Genomic DNA, 22,208 nt, shown 5'->3' on the forward strand with positions numbered 1-22,208 from the left:
GACAGAAGACGAGATGGTTGGACAGTGTTCTCGAAGCTACGAACATGAGTTTGACCAAAGTGCGGGAGGCTGTGGAAGACAGGAGTGCCTAGTGTGCTCTGTTCCATGGGGTCATGAAGAGTCAGACACAACTAAACAACAACAACAACTGAGACAGTATAAACCGAGGCGTCCAATGCAACATCGAGCCTGATGTTGTGGGACCATTTCCGGCTGATGAGGCCTGAGGATGTGGACAAGATAGTGCCAGTGATGTGCCCAACCACCTGCTCATTAGATCCTTGTCCACCCTGGCTTATTAGGTATGGTAAATGCATCATTGTGTGATGGAGTGGTGCCCACTGCATCCACTACTCAAAAAACCCAACCAGTACCCAACACTCCTTTCTTGGCAAAGGTGGTGGAGAGGGTGGTTGCACAGCAACAGAGGCATTCCTAGGAGAGACCAATTAACCATCGGAAGCCACTGGGTATAGTCATTAGGAGTTTTGGAGTGAGGTGTCACCAGTATGCTGATGACATGTAGTTCTACTTCTCCATAACATCTGAATCAAGAGAGCCTGTGAAAGCTCTGGACCAGTGTCTGCATGCACTGGGGACTGGATGAGGGACAATAAACTGTGTTTGAATCCTGGGAAGAGAAAGGCTTTTCGGATGGGTGGTTCCCATGTTCAGGAACCTAGCAAGTTACCTGTTATGGATGGGGCTGTACTTCCTTTGAGGGAGCAAATGTGTAGTTTGCGGGTAGTCCTGGATACCAAGTGTCCTCTGTGGCTATGAATGCCTTTCACCAGCTTTCTCTGGTTTGTCAACTACTACTGTTCCTGGACAGGGATAACCTGTCCACTGTAGTCCATGCATTGGTAACCTCAAGGCTAAATTACTGGAATGTGCTCTATGTGGGTCTGCCTTGGGTCTGGTTTGAAAGCTCCAGCTGGTACAGAATGCTGCAGCCAGATTGCTGATGGGAGCATTTGGTCAAGAACATGTGACACCATTGTTAAATTAGCTGTGTTGGCTGCCCTTCTGCTACCGAGCCAACTTGAAGGTTCTTCTATTGATTTACAAAGCCCTGAACAACTTGGATCCAGGATATCTCAGGGATCGTCTGAACCCTCATATTCCAGCTCAATCACTAAGATCATCCTCAGGAGCATTTTTGGTTGTTCCCTGAGTTGGTGACAACAATGAGAAATTGAGCCTTTAGTATCACTGGTCCGGTGCTGTGGAACACCCTGCCAATAGATATTCAGCGGGCACCTTCTGTGCCAGCTTTTAAACCCTTGCTAAAAAAAAATCTATTCCACCAGGTCTATGCAGGCAATTAAGAGTACACCCCACAATGGACTATTGATGTTTGTTTCTTTTTGCTCTTGTTTTTAACTTTATATGATCGTCTGGTTTTGTGTGTTTATATTGTTGCCAACAGCAACATTTTTATGATACAGCAGTATATAAATATTTTATAAATAAATAAGCTAAAAATAAATCTTTCATATGTAGATTTTCTGTCATGTATTCAAGCAGCACTTAATTTTGAATAAATTAGGATAGTTCAAAGTTGAGATATGGCATGTTTGTTAATAATGAAACATCCTGCCATTTTCTCTATTTTAACTGCACAAAAAACAGGTAAAATTCAGATCAGGAGCAAATAGGACCGCAATGTTAGTTGCTACAACAAACTGACTGCAAATGCTAAACAATAAAAATGACAATTTGCTCTCCTTTGTTTCCCCCTCTACAGTCCACCTAAGCACAGAGCTCTTGATGGAAGGCAGGCTGATAAGAGGCAGGCAACATTGAAAACAATTGTTCAATCACTGAAAGGCCGCAGAATCCATAGGGAAAAGAAAAAACAAATTATTAAGAAAAATCAAAGCAGTAATAAAAAAAATACTGGGCAGAGGTTTGTACCAAAGGAAGCATAAAACTATGCAAATAGAACGTTTAAGTTCAGGCATTTAGTCAACATTTTCATGCACATCCAAGTTTTAGTTTTGGAGAATTTTTATAAACTGGAATATACTTTCTTAATAGTGTTTAGTTCAGATTTCCAGGCAACCACAAATTATGACGACAATCCCTCCTTCCTCCCTTCTTGTTAAATCAAAAGAAGTCATAATTCATATTATATGGACCATCCTTAACAGATGTTTCTTTGCAGGCATTTTGACTGCATTTGGGAGATGGCTTGATTCAGAGGCACATGTAATGCATATTTGGAAAGCTCTATTTGAAAACTGCTAAATTATTACTAACCTGGGAAGAAAGCTTAAGTACAGATTTTAGAATGTCAGGCCTTCCTGTGCTTAATATTACCTATCTATGGAAGTAATTCCCAGTGATTTCAAGAGGCTCCTTTTCTAAGTAAATACATTTGGAACTTCCCTATCCTATTTTATATTACCCTGGAGCCAAAGCACCACAAAAGGGCTACTTTCAACACTAGCCCTACTCAGAATAGCCCCCACTGAAATAAATGGGCATGGCTAACTACGCAGAGTATAACTTTGTTGGATACAACCCAATGTGTTCTCCACAAACATGTTGTCCCCCCGTCCGATTACAGCAGCTGCCCTCTGAACTGCATCTCCTTGAATACTGGGCGGGGGTCCTCTAAAATATCATCCCAAGAGCTGCCAGAGAAAAAAGTCCATGTACATGCACAGATGAACCTCTCTTGATCCCAGGCTCTGTTTCACAGAAGTACTGTTCTGGCCTGGAGAGTAACTTAGGCAGGGCACAGTCAAGAAAGATGAGTTGTATCACCTGCTAGATGCACTGATTGCTGTCTCCTTTACTGTAAATCTCTGCCATCCTCCCATATCACTTTCTATACCAGAGAACTCATTTTCCTGCATAGATCTCCTGTTTACTCCCCCACCCATTTCTCCTTTTCTCATCCCCTTTCTGTTGCTGAAGAGGTACCATCTCCTCCACCGTACTCAACACCAGCGCCACAGAAATAAGGAAAGGTACTACTCCCCACCCCCACTTCACAGGCCAGTCTATCATATGCCCGAACCCTTACATTCTCTCCCCTTCACCTCTCAAATCCCTGTTTCTTGGGAAACCTCCTCTTCCTTCCCTTGCTATGCTTTGGGTGTCTCACCCCAGAATTTCGTTTTCTCTGTTACTCGCTGCCCATAGTCACCCACTGCAAAAACAGAACTTATACTCTCAGCCATTGCCCCAAAGTATCTCACTTGCTTTCTTCCTAAAACCTTTCCCAAAGCCTCACAAAATCACAGTTCAAACCTCCTTCTTCACCTCTTCTCTTTCTATAGCAAGTTGTTCTAGTCATCATTCATCTCATCTTTCCCTTCAGACAAGCCTCTCTTCTCTTTGCTCCAGGCAACATCTTTCCCATCCTGTTTCTCTGATCAATTTTACTACATCCTAGCTTTTCTATGTACTTTCATGCATACTTTTAAACGTGATGCCATTTAAACCATTTTAATTATTTAGAACTACTGCAGTAATTTTAAACTCCTTTAAATGTAGCCTGTTGCTAGAGTGCTATTCACAGAGTCTGTTTAATATCTTCAATGAATATGCTAATTCCATTTTTGCTACAATAAACTGTATCTTTTCTTTATCTTGGCTGTCCTTGTTAACCCTGGGAATGCAAAATTCTGGAGTGCCTTCAGGTCTCCATATCAGAAGGAACCTTATAAAGGGATGTCAGGGTTGCATGGGAAAACTGCAAGTTTGCATTTAAACTGCAAACTTCACAACGCAAGGCACGGACTATTCAAGTGCTGAAGAAGTAACTGGCAATTCTCTCACCAACTTGTTTATAGGCTGGTTGCCTGTGGCAAGTAAGACTTGGCCTCCAGATGGCCAGACAGGGAAGCTTTTAAAAGTAGGGGCATTTTTTTCAGCTCGTCAGCCCACAAAATAGCTATTATATCTGTTCTCCATGGCAACTAAGATAAAATCAACACACACAAAAACTTAAATAAACAAACCCCAAACCACAGTGTTGATTAAGTGCTAGGGGTACAAAAGGTCTTCTCCCTAGTCCTTAGCTGCCTGCTGTTCTTTAAAAGGTCTGAAACAGAAATAAACCCCTTGGAAGTGTGCTATTTAGCAACCAGGGCCAGGTAGTGTCAAATGTTTTCTGACCCGGAGACGGAGATTCTCCTCACACAGGTAGCTGGACAGACTGCAGCTCCTCCCACTGGCAGTGGCCACTAAGGATGGAAAAAACCCCACCCCACATACCAAGCTTTCCCAATCTAGTGCCATCCAGATATTGTTGGACTATAACTCCCATTATCCATAACCATTGGCTAACTGGGACTTTAAAGTTGCAGTCCAATAATACCTGGAAAGTATCAGGTTGGGCAGAGCTGGCTCAGACATTATAATGACTGCTCTAACATAGCTAATTTTTGCACAGGCGGGCAAGTAAAACTTTTTCTGGCATAGTAATTTTTTTGTACTTCTTTGCAAGGCTGCTATATTGTTTTAACTTACATACAGCAAGCATCTAAAGAAAAGTGAAGAACCAATATGTAATCTTTGGGAGGCGAGTGAAATGCCACATGTGAAAAAATACTGAAAGTACTCTTATCCTTATCTCATACTGCAAGCGTGATTATTCTTACAACCTGAACTTGATTCTCTACAGTGACCTTAAAATTTCTATGATCTCTTTTTCTTTTCTTTTTTTAAAGACAATGATTTCATTTCTAAAGAATTTACAGTCTAGCGATAGGCCCTTCCTGGGCACAGTAATCAAAAATGACAAGCAGAAAATACTTGGCATTTGTTACGGAGTGTTTCACAGCAGAACAATTATGCAAAGTGAGCATATATTATGATTAATGCTAACAACTAAGTTATAAAGGATCAGGTAATACTTTTGTTTGAGAAAGTTACTCTGCTTCTGAGATGCCTAGATACTGTAGCAAGTCACAAACTTACATATTGTCCTGTTCTTTGTAATGATTAAGTGCTAAACAGGGGAGGGGGGGGGAATGGATCACATCTGTAGGACACATTTGAATACAACAAAAAGTGGGCAGAAACCCTAGAATCCAAGGATCAGCAAATATTCTCCTTATGTCACAATCTTTAATCCAAGTCCAAATATTCCCTAGTAAAGCATTACAGTACATAACAGCTAAATTGGTGAACATTGTAAGTTCATGTCTTTAGAGAGAGAAAAAAGATTTATTTACAATTGGAAAACAAAGCGTTTTTATATACTGGGTGATTTTTCTACCACAGGTAAAAGTTAAATAATTACTTTTCTATTAAAAACATATAACTAAAATGTTAAATGCTCTATTTGCAAACAAAACTAGCATTCCAATCAACACTAGGGCAGTATCTTGGCCTCTTAACATCACACTGCCAAAACAGCTGGTACACTCCATGTGTTTATATAGCCTGAGCATATTTTAGGATAAGGCAAGCTACATTTCTTAAGCTATTTTGAAAAATAATTTAGCCTGGTCTTACTGCTGAAGTACTGCAAAATGAGGGGAAGGGAAGACCGCTGAGAATAAAAGACAAAAAACACTGCACAACCACTGCCAAAGGGCTGAAACGGTTTTTGAATGTGCAGGATGACTCCCAGAACAACATGTTTTGGCAGAGGCTGTGATGAGAGGAGCAAAGGGGGAAAGCGGCCTAGAATACCCTTGGGTATAGCTCTTCTTTCAGTTCTTACAGCATGTATCCATCCTAACTGTCCAAATAACAAACAGGCCAGCAAAGAAAAATGGGGAGTGGCAAAAAATTAAAATAAAATAAAACCCTGAACAAAAAGCAGCAGTCATGCAGGAACGTACTAGAACTACAACATTTTCCTACCACATGGAAATTATGACTTGGAGCAAAGTGCTATAATGAGTGATGGGGAATGTATGCATGCTCAGCAACTACTAGACAGCAGTACTAACCAAATACATTGCTTCAGTCTGTGTAGAGCAGGCCCTCATTGAGGGAGAGAGTTTGCAGCCTATATAATTGTTGGTAACTTCACTATACAGTGGTACCTCGGGTTACATACGCTTCGGGTTACAGACTCCACTAACCCAGAAATAGTACCTCGGGTAAAGAACTTTGCTTCAGGATGAGAACAGAAATCGTGCTCCGGCAGCATGGTGGCAGCCGGAGGCCCCATTAGCTAAAGTGGTGCTTCAGGTTAAGAACAGTTACAGGTTAAGAACGGACCTCCGGAATGAATTAAGTATGTAACCAGAGGTACCACTGTACTTAAAAATCTAGTTTCATTCTACATCATGAGTGAAAATCAACTGTGGCCACTTGCCTGCAGAACATACTTCCACTAGTGAACGGGGCTTTCCCTCCCTCTTTACACAGTCCCTGCAGTTCCAAATTGGGGGCACTCTGGAGCAGATTTGGGGAGAGGGACGAGAAAGTAAGTCCCATTGCATAAGCAGAAGCTTGCTCGTACAATGTTGGACATCATCCTATGAGTTAAAGTACAAGGCGTGTGTGTGTGTGTGTGTGTGTGTGTGTGTGTAGAAAACAAATGCTGTAGAAAACAAATGGACACAAGAAGTGAGTAGTAAATTATTTGATTCATAAAACTGTATAAACTTCCAAGTCCCCCTCCTCTCAACAAATATTTTATTATACATGCAGATCTCGCTCTCCACATGCTTGCTATATGAACATTCACTTATCTGCACTTAAAGATTTATGCCCACACTTTGCTATATGCTCTGCAGGTTCACTTATTCCAGCTTCCTTACTTCCTTGGTCCACCCCCCACCCCGGTTGTCAGCAGCCATTTCAGGAAGAAATCATGGAAAGAGGGGGAAAGACAGTGGACAAACTCCGCCTGAGAAATTTCTATGAGAAATGTTTCCAAAGGAAACAAAGGCAACTGTGGACTTTTTATGCAAATGCTCACCTAAAGAACAATTTCCAGGGAATGCATTGCATCAGTAAAGCAGGACCTGCATGTATTCTATGAATTATTTTTTTTAAAAAAATTCATAAAAAGGCTTGAAATCCTGCAATTACAAGTTTTTCCTTTCCATATTTAGCAAAGTGAGCCAGTATTTTTTTAAAGTAATTTGCAGGGAAGTACAAACACATAGTATTTTTTAAAGCAGTACACAGGGAATAAAATAAGTTTAGTCAGTTTTTATATGCAATCTTCTGAAAAACTGCACTGTATGAAATATCAACCCTTTTAGAAATTACGTAGTTCATACTTAGAGAATTGCTTCAGTGACCAATGTTCTAGTTTTAATTAAAAATATGTAAAGAGATTTAAAATCATGTGTTTAGAAGAATACATACCTGCAAGTGTGGTCATCACTCACACTTGCGATTTCTTGACCTTCTTTAGGTGAAAATACCACATCATTAATGTAATCTGAGTGGCCCTCCAAAGTCTGTTGATAGAAAGCGGAAATATTTTTTGTTATAAATTAAACAAAACAAGCTAAAGAACAACTGGTACAAGCAAGCAAATGTAAAGTGAAGATCTTAATTATTATCTGTCAGGGTAAGATACAGGGGACAAAAGAAATGGCTTGTGGCATTGCAGCATAAAACAACTATCTTTAATTGTGTGTGGATAACAATAAGGCTCTCAGAGACCTTTCTGTTTTAGGAGATAGCTAGTTCAAAACATGACAGCCTAATAGCCACTAACTGCAGCCTCGTGAAATGAGCATATCAATGGAACCTAATACCATACCTGCACAAAACTTCACCTAGCAACCCCAGACACTCACTAAAAGTGGGGTTGGAGCAAAGCAGCCCTTTATAGGATGCCACAGAGAAGGGCATGACAGGACGATGACCACTGTACCATTATGGTCCCAAGGAGAAAGGGGGAAGGCAGATCAATTATTGCAACACCAAGGAGAGCTCTTAGTGAGCAATTTGCTCCAACTAGGGTTGGAGCTGAGGTTTTTGAGCCCCTGCCTCCAATCCACCCTCCTGGGCTCTGCCCCCTTTTGGAGAACTCAAATGCCAACCCTCTAGCCTTCATAGAGGCACTTCTCTTGTGTCCCATAGCCTCCCATTTGCTGAGATCCCTGCACAGTTGCCTTGGTGAGAGAGTGTGGGAGACACTGTTTTTCAGGTTCAGGGAAAGGTCCCATGAGGGTTCTTGCTCCCGGACAATTTGCTCAAAAAAAGCATTGCAAACCCCATAGCTGTATAATTAATACTTCATAATCAACAAGGCTGCAGAAAAAATAATTGAGAACAAGAAGGGTGTAACTGACCCTGCTGATTTCTAAGCAAAGATTGACCTTGTGGCCATGGATGACAAATTCATACTATCTAAAAGCTGTATTGATGGGGTCTGAATACTAATGAAATCCAGTTGTTTCTAGGAAGGAAAGTTGGGAATAGGGAAATAGCTGGTTAGAGAAGTATTCATCCAGATATAATCTTTCGAATAAGGGCCAAATAGTCATATTTTTACAGCCAACTGGCACTTTATTCCTCCGTTACCACTACCAGCGGACAAAGGCTCCAGCTTTTCCAAGCTGGCTTTCAACATGAGCATGTTCAAACAACTTGCAGATGATCACCCATACAAGCTGCAACTGTAGCCTCTCCATTGGTGGGAGTGATCCAGTGATCCAGAAACAGAGAAAAAGAAGAACCAGGACAAGACTGAACACCTGCTACCTTCGTGTTTTTAAACTAACTGGGCCATGTTTGGCTGCATATTAGCCATTTTGTCTACAAAGTGGGTAGCAAAGTTTTAATATTGAACATAAGATGACACAATCATTTTCTTCAACCATACACCTAAAATAGTTCTACTGGACAACAATATAAATGAGGGAATACTATAGAACTGGCATTCAAAACCAGCATAATGTTATAATTTGTAGTGTTTTCGGAATAATCATTATACATTTTTGTATTTAGTCTTGTAAGTCTCAGCATGTTATCAATTCAAAGAATTACATGTTTAATCAATTGACATTCAAACTACTGTTTATTTTACTACACAAGGACCTATGGAAAACTATTTCTTGTCTGATCAAGCTGTAATAAGCATTGCTCACATCAATTATATGGTAAAAACAAACAGTTTAGATACATGATTAACATCATTCATCAAAGAAGCTCCACTGAGATTAGTTATAAATCAGAGTGTTAATCTATAAAGTCTAGCACCAGTACAGACTTTCTGGCAGCTTGAACTATCAGATCAATCTGGGAGTTTTTAATAAACCATTGTAATCACAATAGTGTAAGTTGTGTTTTAAAACTATCAGAACTATGACTGGTAGCATCTCAACATTATTTGGATATGTACAGGAGGTTGTTTTGAAGAAGAATAAGTATTATTCAATATAGCGATACTTAGTCATGGATTAAAATGATATTTAATTATAAAATAGTAGCTGCTTCAATAGGAATATTTATCAGACACAAGATTTTAATTTCTTCTTGTAAAACAGTTCCCTGCCTATTATTTCCATAAATTATGCAGGCACCACTCTGCGTATTATTTCTGGTACTGTATTCTTATTCCTTAGCATGCCATATATTGCTCTACCTTCATGTTCCTATTTGCATCTATTTTAGACTGAACAATTACTAGGCAATTAAAAAACATTTATCCATTTTATTAAAATTTTGCCTTAAGTAGTATACAATGGTTTTGTTCTGAAAGAACACACTTATTTTAAAAGTGTTAAAATAAATGATTTAAGGTTTACAACGTTTATGTAACTTCCTAACTACCACTCCAACAATATTTACTTTAAAAAAGTTGGCATGTTAAATAAAGAACACAAAATAGCATTTATCGTTATAATTTGTTCCTCCTCACCTTATATCCATTATTTTCTTGGAGATCTGAGGTGAATAACCTTAATTTCTTATCAGCAGCTGCAGTACAAAATCTAAGGTAATCAGACAAGCAATACATTCAGTCATTCCATACACGTGAAATATAGTTGACAGTGTTATTAAAGATGCATTTCTTGAAGTAAATTTGCATTATTCATTATAAAATGAAAAATAATTCAGCTGCCATATTTCTCTGAACACACACATTAGATCACAGCCAGGCAGGAATCACTTGCAATTAAAGAAAATAATACCGCTCCTGATTTTGTAGGTTAGTATGTTAGGAACAACTTATATGTATTGATGTGTGGAGCTAATCAATAGCATTTATGTAACTTGTAGCTGATAGCCAAACACTTACGAAAATTAAGAAGATAGCAGGAACAAAGCCCAAGAAGGGATCTGAGTCAATGCCTATTATGCTAGTAGTGCTAGTCAAATAATTAAATATCATTCAACACTTTCAATTACTCAAGTTTCTTCAGCTTAATATTGTAACTTAATCAGATTTAACATAAAATAGTACAGGCAAAAACTGAAAAGGCAAAAACTGCTATGACACCTTACCAAAGTCTGAGTTGCCTCAGAGGAAATAAGCAAACGACAATTTACCCTGGTGACCAGGGCTCTCAGACCCAGCTGCACAATGCAGCACCACATGGAACGCATGAACAGTTTTCTTCTGCCTTGGATAGCTGCAGGAGAAAGTGCCGTCCACGTAGCAGACGTGGCTCTGTATTTCTGGGTTGGCTGTGCACACAGCATAGCATAAGGGGACCAATTGCTTCTGTCCCTCTGTACTGGCAAATTATTGCATGTGACGAATTAGGCTGCTTACAAAAACTTGTTAAAACTTGGTTTAACAAAAGGTACTTTGGCAGAGTTCCCCCATTCCACATCAGTCTTGTTGCTACAGATTAATGCTAATACTTATCTGGACAGATTTCTTTAAGATTTTCAGAGAATGGGCACTGTTTCACAAAAGACAGTCCAGTATTGCTTGTATGACAGATCACCACATTGTTTCGTTCCCTGTTCCTGCACACATTTTGTTAGTCAAGTACAGAGTTTATTTTATATATACAGTAGCATTTGTTTTTAAACACAGAGATTTATCCATCACATTCATAACTGACTTTCCAGGATCAAAACAAAAAAATTCCTTCCAGTAGCACCTTAAAGACCAACTAAGTTAGTTCTTGGTATGAGCTTTCGTGTGCATGCACACTTCTTCAGATACACTGAAACAGAAGTTTCCAGACCCTTCTATATAGTGAGAAGGTGGGGAGGGGTATTACTCAGAAGGGTGGTGGGAATGGGTGATTGGCAGATAGCTGTGATGAGCCTGTTGACGACCCTTAACGACTGCAATAGGAAAAAGCAAGGGGTGAGAAGGTGAAAAATGGCTTTGTCATGTATAATGAGATAAGAATCCAAGGTCTTTGTTCAGACCAGGTCTCTCCATGGTTTTAAGTTTGGTGATAAGTTGCAATTCAGCAGCTTCTCTTTCCAGTCTATTTCTGAAATTCCTTTGTAGTAAAACAGTGTTAGGTCTGGTTGTAGTATTATTTCCTACATTAGTATTAATACTACAACCAGACCTAACACGGATACTGGCACCAGAGCCTGCAATAAACCCAGATGCCAACTTTGCTGCCACATACACCCGGACAACACCATTACTGGCCCCAACAACATCACACATACCATCTCGGGACTATTTAATTGCTCATCGTCTAACATTGTGTATGCCATCAAATGCCAACAGTGTCCTTCAGCTCTCTATATTGGACAAACAGGCCAGACCTTACGCCAAAGAATAAACGGACATAAATCGGACATCAGGAATCACAAGACAGAGAAACCAGTAGGAGAACACTTCAATCTCCCAGGACATTCTATACAAGATCTCAAAGTAGCTGTTTTACTACAAAGGAATTTCAGAAATAGACTGGAAAGAGAAGCTGCTGAATTGCAACTTATCACCAAACTTAAAACCATGGAGAGACCTGGTCTGAACAAAGACCTTGGATTCTTATCTCATTATACATGACAAAGCCATTTTTCACCTTCTCACCCCTTGCTTTTTCCTGTAAGACCTATTGCAGTCATTAAGGGTCATCAACAGGCTCATCACAGCTATCTGCCAATCACCCATTCCCACCACCCTTCTGAGTAATACCCCTCCCCACCTTCTCACTATATAGAAGGGTCTGGAAACTTCTGTTTCAGTGTATCTGAAGAAGTGTGCATGCACACGAAAGCTCATACCAAGAACTAACTTAGTTGGTCTTTAAGGTGCTACTGGAAGGAATTTTTTTGTTTTGACTATGGCAGACCAACACGGCTACCTATCTGTAATGTTTCCAGGATCAGTTGTCTAAGGCTGCAGTTCTACACACACTTACCTTGGAGTAAGCTCCATATAAGTCAATGAGAATTGCTTTTGAGTACAGTCGTACCTTAGAAGTTGAACAGAATCTGTTCAGGAAGTCCGATTTCCAAAACAATCGGAAACCAAAGCACGGCTCCTGATTGGTGCAGGAAGCTCCTGCAGCCAATTGGAAGCCCCGTTGGACGTTCGGCTTCCAAAAGTAATTCACAAACTGGAGCAGTCACTTCCGGGTTTGCGGCATTCGGGAGCCAAAATTTTCAAGAACTAAGCTGTTCGAAAACCAAGGTACGACTGTAGACGTGTTATTAGCACAACACAAAATGACCAAGAAAGTTTACATTTTAGCTGGATACATTACCGTATTTGGGGAGATAAAGCATCAAGTCTAGTTTCTGGACTCCATGCAATGACATCAACTCTAATCCCATGATGAAAAACTCTTAGCGTTTTATACTGAATTCCTTCCACTTCTGTATCCTCATCCTACAGATACATGCAATGTACTTGTGAGCAAGTAATAAAACATCTCAAATATTTTGTGATATGATAGACTTGACAAACAACATGACCCCTGAATTATTTATCTGGGGCCCAACTACATGGTATTGCAGATTCTTTGTGCACTTCCTCTCATGAGAAAGATCATGCATTTCTATATAATTACCTGGGGGTAAGGTATATCAGATGCATAGAGACACACCTCTGAGCAGACATGCATAGGACTGTGTTACAGCAATACCATTCTATCCCCATGTATGGAATCCTAAAGAAGCCATGCTGCTTCTCCCAGGTGCCTCAGGTTTCTCTCATAAGTATTCCAAACTAGTGAGTGTTATCTATGGAATGCTTTATGAAGGGCTTTCCCCCAGAAATAAATCAATGCTAATCAAACATAAACTGCATTGCAAATATATATTGTTAAATAAACAACCAAATAAATGCTTCTTTAATTTTTTTTAAAAAAAGACTGTGCCTTTTAAATGTAATATGCCACCGTAGGTATCTTTGGCAATCAAGACAAAAAGATGACAACCAATGGTTACAAAATTATTGTGCACACTTATACATAGAACTTATTTTCTTCCCCAGTGCATCATTCACATTTTCAGCTTCTCAAAACTAATAGCCATATTTGTTTTCAAGTTACAATGCCTTCTCAATAAGCTTCAGATCTATGAAGCATACTAACCTGGAACCTGCAGGTCCCAACAACCACATAATTATTGCCACCATATGCAATGAGTGATTCTGCAGTGCCACTCTCAAATGGGTTGAATTCCACCACATGGACGTAATCTTCACACTCCACAGTATAGGATGCACTTCGGGAATTCTCCTGCTTCATCTTCAGTAAATGGATTCAAGTCAACAGTAGGCTCTTCAGTTGGAGAAGGTACTGAATTGTAAACGCACACATGAATACAATTGGGCTGTCAGTTATCTGCTTTTACTCAGAGCTTAGTTTCACTGTGCCAATAACACTTTTGCTCAAGTAAGCAATTGCAGTTTGAGGCTTCAACCTAACAAAAAATGCTTGGAAGTTGCATTGAAATCAGTGGAAGATAAATATGGTCTACACACACAGGAATATAATGCAATATAATTCAGAAGTAGTAGACTGGACAATGAGTAGAGTTTTGAACTTTGTCTTTGCACAAGTGAAAAAAACCCAGCATAGCAAAGAGTGGACTGGGCTTAAACCTTTCCTTTTTTATATATTAGCTTTGGTTTTTAAAACATATACAAGGTCTTGTGCACATAGCAGCATTTTAAAAATGTCATCCTTCACCTGAGGTCTAAAAAGTCCACCTCATTTTGTTATTTTTAGTTAAGGCACTTTTACTCCACCCGTCAAACATGCTCCTTGGGCAGCCTACAAACTTTCAGAATTGAATTAAATAAAGCATACAAATAGTTCAACAGACAACATGAAATAGTAAGCAGAGTGTAATAATACATTCTTGGTGCAATATCTTTTAAAAAATAAAGTGCTTAATGTTATTTACCGTAGGTATTATGCAATATATATATATATTCATTCCTCGTCTGAAGGAATATATTTATTATATATCTATTACAGTTTAATAGAATGGCTATAGATAGGTAAAGAGAAGGAGAGTTACAGGAAAAGAAGCGACTGTGTAGACTAGGCTTCACTTCTGAATACATATCTTACTGTGCTGCAAAGGAAAAAGAACAGCACCATAATGGGAAAATATTTCTTTTAGATCACTATGTAGTTTTATACCATCAAGTTATATATAAATGATGCTATTCCTCAGGCATATGAAGATCTTATCTTTTCCCCTAAAGGTTTTACTTTGAAGGAATATTCATAGAAATAGATGGTCCTAATGTTTAAACACCCTTTAGAATCAAGGCATAAAGCACAGTGGTGGTGGTCTAAAGGTACATGAACTGTAGATAAGCTGGGTGGGATCTGATCAGTACCTGGATGGGTGACAGCCTGAAAACCACATGACACCACCTTGAGTTCCATGATGGAAAAAAGGCAGTATATAAATATAAGAAAATGAAACAATTCTACCATGGGCTTTGCAAATAATCAAAACATTTCTCTCATTTCCATTTGGAAAGATCTATGATACTTTTTAAATTTTTAACACCAGTGCTTATTGAAACTAAACAGTCTTTCACAACAGGTTACTGTTCATTATTTGAAGTGGGTCTTTTTTGCATGTAGTTTTTCCTGTTGCTGTTCTTCACAACAACTCTTCTTCTGTCCCTCAAAAATAATTGTGCAGGTTTGACTGCCAATTTTGAGAGAATTAGAAGCAGCCTGTACAACAGCCTCTCCCAGCCCCAAACTGGCGCTTTCTAGTTGCGACTGGAACCATAGTTTCCTAGCCATACTGACTGGGGCTGATGGGCTTTGTAGCCCAAAGCAACTGAAGGGCACCAGGCTGGGGAAGGCTGCTGTACAATATCCAGAGTGAGGTGGCAGTAGCAAGGCTTTTAGAAAAATCAAGGCTGGCTGCAATATTTGAAAGTTGCTTATCAAGTGGTTCTTCCTAAGTGTGCATAAGCATTCCATGCCAGCAACCTTTGATATAAAATAGAAAGGAGAGCCTATTAGTTCATATCAAATACAAAACGGTTTCCAGTGTTACCGCTGCTGTATCTTGAGCAACGCGTAGCTCCCATCCAGCATTTCCTAAGGGTGCAACACACAGCGCAGGCAGAAACGCGCTACATATTTTCCTAGACGCTTCAACCAGCCTTAAGAACAATATTTCTATCTGGATGAGGTATTCCTCGCACAGCACAGCGTTGAGCTTCAATGTTAAAAAAATAAATCTACCCTCTCCCCTGCCCTGAAGACTGAGGCGATGCAACCTCCGCAGATCTCCACCCTCCCACAACCTCAGAGACTGGAAACAGCCGTTAGACCGCAAGACCCCCCGCCCCACATGCCCTGATCCAGCATAATATTCATAAGATCTCCCACCATTAAAAAAAAAACCAGTTCCAAACTTCCGCACCTCATTCTCTGAGCGGCACGCTCCCGCGAAGAATTTGTCAGAACTCAGCACTTCCGGTATCTGCCCGCAACCGCGACAAACCTCTTCCGGGTCACGGAGCGCCGCGCTTGCTGATTGGCTGGTGCCGACGAGTTTGAAATTAAACCGCCGCGAACAGCCGGTTGGCGGAGCGTGCTGAGGGTTGCTTAGCAACCCACCGGGCTTTTGAGTCCCAGCTCCTGCTTAGAAAGGTGGCGGTTCTGTCCCGCGACCGCAGGGTGAGTAGGGAGGTGGCCGTAGCTCTGTCAGACGAGCAGAGGGAGAGCGGTGGGGCAGGAGGGCGTTAATAACGGCGCTGCTAGAAATTAGGGTTGGCAACTGACCGGGGGAAGCGAACAACGCCCTGGTCCCTTCTTGCTCCTAGCAGTAGTATACCCAATGCTGGATTGGAATGTGTAGCAGGATTTTAATCACGCTTGTAAAGTAACAAAAAATATGGACAGTTTAGATGGATTAAAAAAAAAAAGGACAACGAACTGATAAGCAGATGTAAATATTGTTATTAGGACCCATGGAGGGGAGGGGTCCTGAGATTCAGAGTAATATCTTTATATGGTTTTTAAATTGCTTTTGTTATATGTTTATATCTTCTTAAAGTCAAATAAAAGTAATTTCCAAAAAAAGGGAATGTGCTATGCTGCCAATAAAGGCATGGGTGCGGTGACTGGGGACATGGGGAGGACTAGGCATATAATCTATTACTGTACGTTGATTTGTGTGAAGAAGGCTTTCTCGAACTCTTAGCAAGTGCTTGGTTAGACATTTTCTCCTCCCACCTCGCTTTTAAAAGTTTTAAAATTTTGTCTTTGTGCTCATTCTTTCACAAGGATCCAAACAGTACAGCTCCCACCCACCCCTCCAGCACAAGGAAAAAGTGATATATCGCTGGTTTTACCAGAGCTTTATATGTTAAACACTGCACGGTTGAATTCGTTTCAGGTTACTTTGAACCAGCCTTTCAGTCATCGTGATTTTCTGGAGTGAGAGTTACAATTCAACAATTAAACAGGGATGAGATAAAATCACAGCTGGTGTAAAAGAGAGAGTGAACGAACCAATAAATGATGATTGCCATTAGGCCTTAAACATCTACTTTCAAGTGTGGGATCCCCAGTCTGTCACAATGTGTTGAAGAGTTGCTCCCAAAGCTTTGGAGCCATCACAGTGGCTTCTTGCTTAATAGACACAATAAGTGCCTAAAGGTTCTCATTCATAGGTCTTAAAGGAAGGAACGTATGGAGGGAGGTATATAGGCCCAAACTTTTAAAAGTATGTGCTAGCAGCTTCAAATTTAGTCTGGGAACACATTGGCAACCAGTGGTACTTTTGAAGTACAGGTGTTATATGCTCTCTGTTGCAAGCACCAGACATTAATCTGGTTGCTGCATTTTGGTTTAATTAGATTTTTTAAACAGTCTTCTGTACAGCATTATATTAGTCTTGATCCATGGTCACACCCAGGACCCACACTTACATGTGAGGCCCCACTTCTTAGTTTCTTACCTTATAGGTGAGCAGTTGAAGAGAAACGGTCTAGATGAGAGATTATGAGGGCATGCATCAGTGTTCAGGTGTCTCTTTTTCAGGAATGGGCATAGTTGCCAAATTAGCAGAACCTTAAAAAAGCCTCTGCCAGTAGAAGGGGGAAATGCCAGCCTCTTTCAGGGGCTCCCCCCCCCCCCGCAACAGTACTAGAGCAATATAGATAGTGGCCTAAATGTGTCTCCAAGATGCCTCATTCCTACAAATGCAGAAGATGAAGAGAAAGGCAATAGAAATTTCCCTCATGAGTATTATCTTATAGTTTTGCTGCTACTTTATCATCATTATTTAAATGCCCATACTGTCATTCATCCAAATATCACAAGGTGGTGTACAACAGAAAAACGCAAAATACAAATATTTGGTTAAGAACTGATTGCTGCTTTAGAGTAAAATAGTTCCAGAATTTGGACCTCATTAGCTTTAGGGCTCACTATGGTATGAGATGAAATGACATTCTAGGGTGCTCCAGATAGTTGTAGTAGTTCAGGCTTTTACTTTAAGATAGGTTTATGGAATCTTTTTGGCTGCACTGGCCAGATCCTTATCAGGATTGGCCTCACAGAACACTGAGTTGGTTGCATCCACCAATTCTATGTAAAGAACTGGCTAATGTAGTGAAACTGAGTAGAATTTAACCCCCAGCTCATCTGCTGAGAAGAGATTAAATCCTCCTGTGTGCACCAGTTCCCTATGGAGAACTGGCACACAAAGCCAATGTAGAATTGGCCCCCCAGGTTATTTTTATGTACCTTCAAATGACATAGGATTTTTCTGTCATATTGTCACTTTGGTAACTCATCTTACCATAATCTTTCATATTTCCCTGTTGTTTCCAGGTCACATTTATTCTTGAGCCATGTTCTGTCCTTATTGAATATCATTTAGATGTGTTTGCTTCTCATGCCCCTAGTCATGGAGAATATTATGTTTATCCTGTTCTTTTAAAGGTTTACCCCTCCTGTGTAGTTCAAAATTAAACTAAGCAGTGTTAGAAATTAGCCAGATGCCAGGCACATTTTGCTACTGGCATGGGACCAATTGCTACCATGAGATCTCTGGATGCCAAGTTGGCAACTGACATCTCCATTTGGCTGGTCTCTCCACCTTTCTTAAGCAGGTAAACAGAACAACTTATTTATTGCGCTTATATTCCACATTTTCCTCCAAGGAGTACATGGTTCACCCTACTCCTCAATTATTCCCTGCAAGGTTGAGGGACTGTGACTGGCCCAAAGTCGCCTGGTGAGCTTCATGACTGAGTGGGGAGTTGAACCTTGATCTCCCAAGTCCCGGTCCAACACTTTAACCACTAAACCACACTTCTGAGTACTTCTGCTATAGAGCAGCTATATAAATTAAGCAGATAAATAAGTATGGGGAAAGCACTTAGAGAAGGGTCTGAAAGATTTTTATTGAAGTAGTTTTATTCTGGATTGTTTTATTTAGCATTTTAATGTGTTGCAACTGCTTTGTGATTTTTTCTTTAAAATATAAAGTGGTATAGAAATGTAGATAATAATAATTATATATACATCTCCTTGCACAAAAAGACACCTAGACATTCAGTTTTGGCAACCTCAACCTAGGTTTAAGCTGCCATTTGGTGATTAGCTTATACATCTGTGTTTCTAACACTGAAACTAAGTAAAATTTGTATTATTTTACTTTCTAATTTTAGGATCATGGCTTCGCTTCAGCAAAGGATCTTGAATATTATTCAGTGTTTTCGAAAAGAATGGCGCTTATTTTCAGAATCTGAAAGGACTACTGTGTGTGGTGTAGATTGCATGCTGATGGCTTTGTACCTATCAGTTGCTGAGGTCAATAAAAAGGTTAGTGAACAAAGTTAGGGAAATTTTCTGTCTTGAATACTTCGTTCACAAGGCGCCCAGATAAAGCTGAAGGATGCCTTTACTGCTTCTGATACTTGAAGGGAGGAGTCTTACTAGCCTCTTCAAAATGCTGCTTATATTTCTCATTGGGCTGTTCCAGATGCAATGGGAAAATGTGGCTTTTTTTGCTATATGTATGAGTTCCACTGAACACTCTTCTTTCTTCCCCATGCCATTGACTGGAAACCATTCATCCTCACTGGAGAAAGTTAAAAGGTAACACTGTTACAGGAATAAACCTACTTCTGGTCGTTTTTGTCTCAAATGAATGAGGAATAAGGCCCCTGACTTCTGTTTCTTTGTCATACTCAAGCGTAACAGAATGTTGGGAAGTGTTAGGTGCTTAATGTTTTGGCTGTTAACATAACATATGTTTTAATTTTCTTTTATTTGGAATGGAATCAGTTTAGCATATCCATGTGTGTGTCTTTAAATATATGCCTAACTAAATGACTTAGGATCTTAATGAGGACTACATTTCTAATAAAGTTGGAAGTACATATAATTCAAGTTACAATTACTGCAAGGTTAGCATTTGTGTAACTTAGTTACAGTGGAACCAATTTTTTCTTCTTTGTCCAAGTGCAAGCAGCTGAAGGATGAAGTACCTCAGCAGACTTTTCCAGGAAAGCTCACTTTCTTCTGCTGAGACTGACCATGGAAATTTTCAGCTCAAAAGGATTTTACATCATAAAATTATAAGCAGATGAAAAAGTGGGGAGGGTTAGCGAGGAACTTGTTTTTCAGCTGCATCTGTAACATTATGCTTATAGTTATATATACACTTTTCTGACATATGATATATTTTTGTTTAACAAAGATCTTTAGTGAAAAGTTGGAACCTTTATTGGCCTCTGCTGTTCTGGTGGTTTGCAAGGGCAAACAAACATTGTTATCAAACCAGACCAAAAATAAGCATTGTTTCTGTCCGATGAATTAACATAACTTTTAAAAGAGACAGAGCAATCCAAACCCCTCTGCTGGTGTGGGGGCTCTGCAGGGAGCACCCCAATGTGCTTGCCCAAATGGTTAGTGTATGGAAGCTGCTTTCAGAAACAACTGCAATTCTGTGGGGTTGGGCCAGCACAGGATCCATTGGATCCTGGGCCTGCCCTGCTACTAATCATGTGATTGGAGGGTACCCAATATGGGCCTCTGTTGCACCTCTCTGGCAGCTGGTTCAGCAGAGGTTTTATATTTGCATTTTATTATAATTTTATTTTAGTTAGCAAACTTACAAATCACCAGCCTCATGTTACTAACATGCTTAGTCTAGTTAATGCACGAAGGGGTTAAACTGTCCTGCCAGGTTTAGCTCACTTTGGAGGAGGGAGTTAATCAAGCCACTTCAATCTACCTGATGAATGCAGTGTGTGAAGAGGCTAAGTTGGTTGCTCCAGCTTAGCCACATGTCTCTAACAAGCCTCTCTTTAATTCCTGTACCAATAATTTTGAAAGTTTCACCACTATGCAACTAAGCCAAGTTTTACTGAAATATATAGATCAAGGGTGGGAGAAAAATTTAATAAATACTAATAATAATACTGTCTGTGCAACCTTTTCTGAATGCTGTATGGAAAAGCACATGAAACTGACCTTTGGAGAGTTTGTAAGTAAACTATTTTTAACTTACCAAATTTCTATGTTAGGGAAAGAAGGAAGCTTTGGAACTCACAAGGGCATCTTTTATAGCTCTAACAGCCTATATTTCCATGCTTTAGTATGCTGCATATTTAGTGATTTTAAATCTCTGCTGGGGTTCTCTCACCAAAGAGTACTTGCCCCAAACTTGGCACCCAGGAATTCTCATTTTATACCTATTTTTTCATTGCACTAACATATAGGTAGCATGGTTTCACAGTAACGTGATGCAACATACTTCCATTTTCGGTGTAATTATTTAAAAAATATATTTAATAATTTCTGTAAAGAAATTTTGTTAGAAATTTGGAATTTAGAACAAAAAAGCTCTGTACATGTTCAGAAAGTACATGATTATTCCAAAAAACATTTGGAAGAACTGCAGGGCTTTAAGATTGGTAAATGTTTGATTTTTTTTCACTTTACCCTTGTGAAATATAATATTCCTGTTGTCTATCAGAGAATTAAAGTGTTGAACTTTGTGAACTTCCTTTATAAATTAGCCAGCTGGCATTTATTCCTAGCAAAACATTTTCTGAGTCCTACCACAAACTCTCACAATCCTTTCTATGAATAATATGCTGTCACGGTGGGCACCTGATCATGAAAACTGATATCTGGACAGCATTTTTATTTGGATTTAAAATGTTTTTACAATACCAGTATAAACACAGTTAAGCTCTGCAAATTCTTCATCTTGTGAGAAAAGATTTTGACTGAATTATTCTGAAGCTTAACTAGTAGTTACACTTCAAAGAACTGGTTTCAAAACAGTGTTTTTTTAAAAAGTGCTGCAACCACCAGACTTTTGCCATCACTTCCTGGGCCCCCACCAGCTGCTATGATGGCAACTACCAGGCAGCCAAACTATCCCAGCAAAACACTTCTGCATTCTAGTTCCCAGCATATTTTCATTCCAGGAGAAGCCCAGAATGCCATAGATATAGACCAGAAAGTGAACAGAGTACCTTTGTTTCATGTAGAGCTACCGCAATACAGTGGTACCTCGGGTTACATACGCTTCAGGTTACATATGCTTCAGGTTACAGACTCTGCTAACCCAGAAATAGTGCTTCAGGTTAAGAACTTTGCTTCAGTATGAGAAGAGAAATTGTGCTCCGGCGGCGCAGCAGGAGGCCCCATTAGCTAAAGTGGTGCTTCAGGTTAAGAACAGTTTCAGGTTAAGAACGGACCTCCAGAATGAATTAAGTACTTAACCCGAGGTACCACTGTACAGGCATAGCTACAGGAAGGTGGGATTTAGCGTTAGCTAAAGTTTAACATGGCAGCAGCAGCATTGCCACAACCCACCTGGTGTGGCCTCCTGACCCACTGGTTAAGCCACCTATGGTTTAAACAAGCCAACTTCAG

The 22,208-nt window shown here is 39.8% G+C and overlaps 2 protein-coding genes and 1 long non-coding RNA gene across 7 annotated transcripts in view; 2 read left to right on the forward strand and 1 right to left on the reverse strand.

Annotated features, from left to right (window-relative positions):
- LOC310826331 overlaps nucleotides 1-4,547 on the forward strand; it is an 18,450-nt gene extending 13,903 nt beyond the window's left edge. Inside the window, exons 2-3 of the long non-coding RNA XR_014555755.1 lie at nucleotides 1,311-1,355; nucleotides 1,748-4,547. This is a non-coding gene — a long non-coding RNA (uncharacterized lncRNA). The remainder of the gene's footprint in view (nucleotides 1-1,310; nucleotides 1,356-1,747) is intronic.
- The window catches only part of NUP37 (nucleoporin 37), a 22,770-nt gene extending 6,921 nt beyond the window's left edge, over nucleotides 1-15,849 (reverse strand). The window contains exons 1-5 of the mRNA XM_083700841.1: nucleotides 15,721-15,849; nucleotides 13,407-13,613; nucleotides 12,576-12,700; nucleotides 9,803-9,875; nucleotides 7,294-7,388 (exon numbers count right to left, since the gene is read on the reverse strand). Of these exons, the coding sequence (XP_083556967.1) occupies nucleotides 7,294-7,388; nucleotides 9,803-9,875; nucleotides 12,576-12,700; nucleotides 13,407-13,562 (449 nt within the window). The 5' untranslated portion in view covers nucleotides 13,563-13,613; nucleotides 15,721-15,849. The remainder of the gene's footprint in view (nucleotides 1-7,293; nucleotides 7,389-9,802; nucleotides 9,876-12,575; nucleotides 12,701-13,406; nucleotides 13,614-15,720) is intronic.
- A 21-nt stretch (nucleotides 15,850-15,870) lies between these two features.
- The window catches only part of PARPBP (PARP1 binding protein), a 29,741-nt gene continuing 23,403 nt past the window's right edge, over nucleotides 15,871-22,208 (forward strand). For 4 of the 5 annotated variants that reach the window (XM_083700440.1, XM_083700437.1, XM_083700438.1 and 1 more), the window contains exons 1-3: nucleotides 15,875-15,977; nucleotides 16,587-16,739; nucleotides 18,983-19,136. In XM_083700440.1, the coding sequence (XP_083556566.1) occupies nucleotides 16,666-16,739; nucleotides 18,983-19,136 (228 nt within the window). In that variant the 5' untranslated portion in view covers nucleotides 15,875-15,977; nucleotides 16,587-16,665. Of the gene's footprint in view, nucleotides 15,978-16,586; nucleotides 16,740-18,982; nucleotides 19,137-22,208 lie in introns of all 5 variants that reach the window. The other variant, XM_083700439.1, reaches the window with a different exon arrangement.

Source organism: Podarcis gaigeae (genome assembly GCF_964106915.1).
Source record: "Podarcis gaigeae genome assembly, chromosome: 10".
In the NCBI taxonomy this organism is placed as follows: domain Eukaryota; kingdom Metazoa; phylum Chordata; class Lepidosauria; order Squamata; family Lacertidae; genus Podarcis; species Podarcis gaigeae.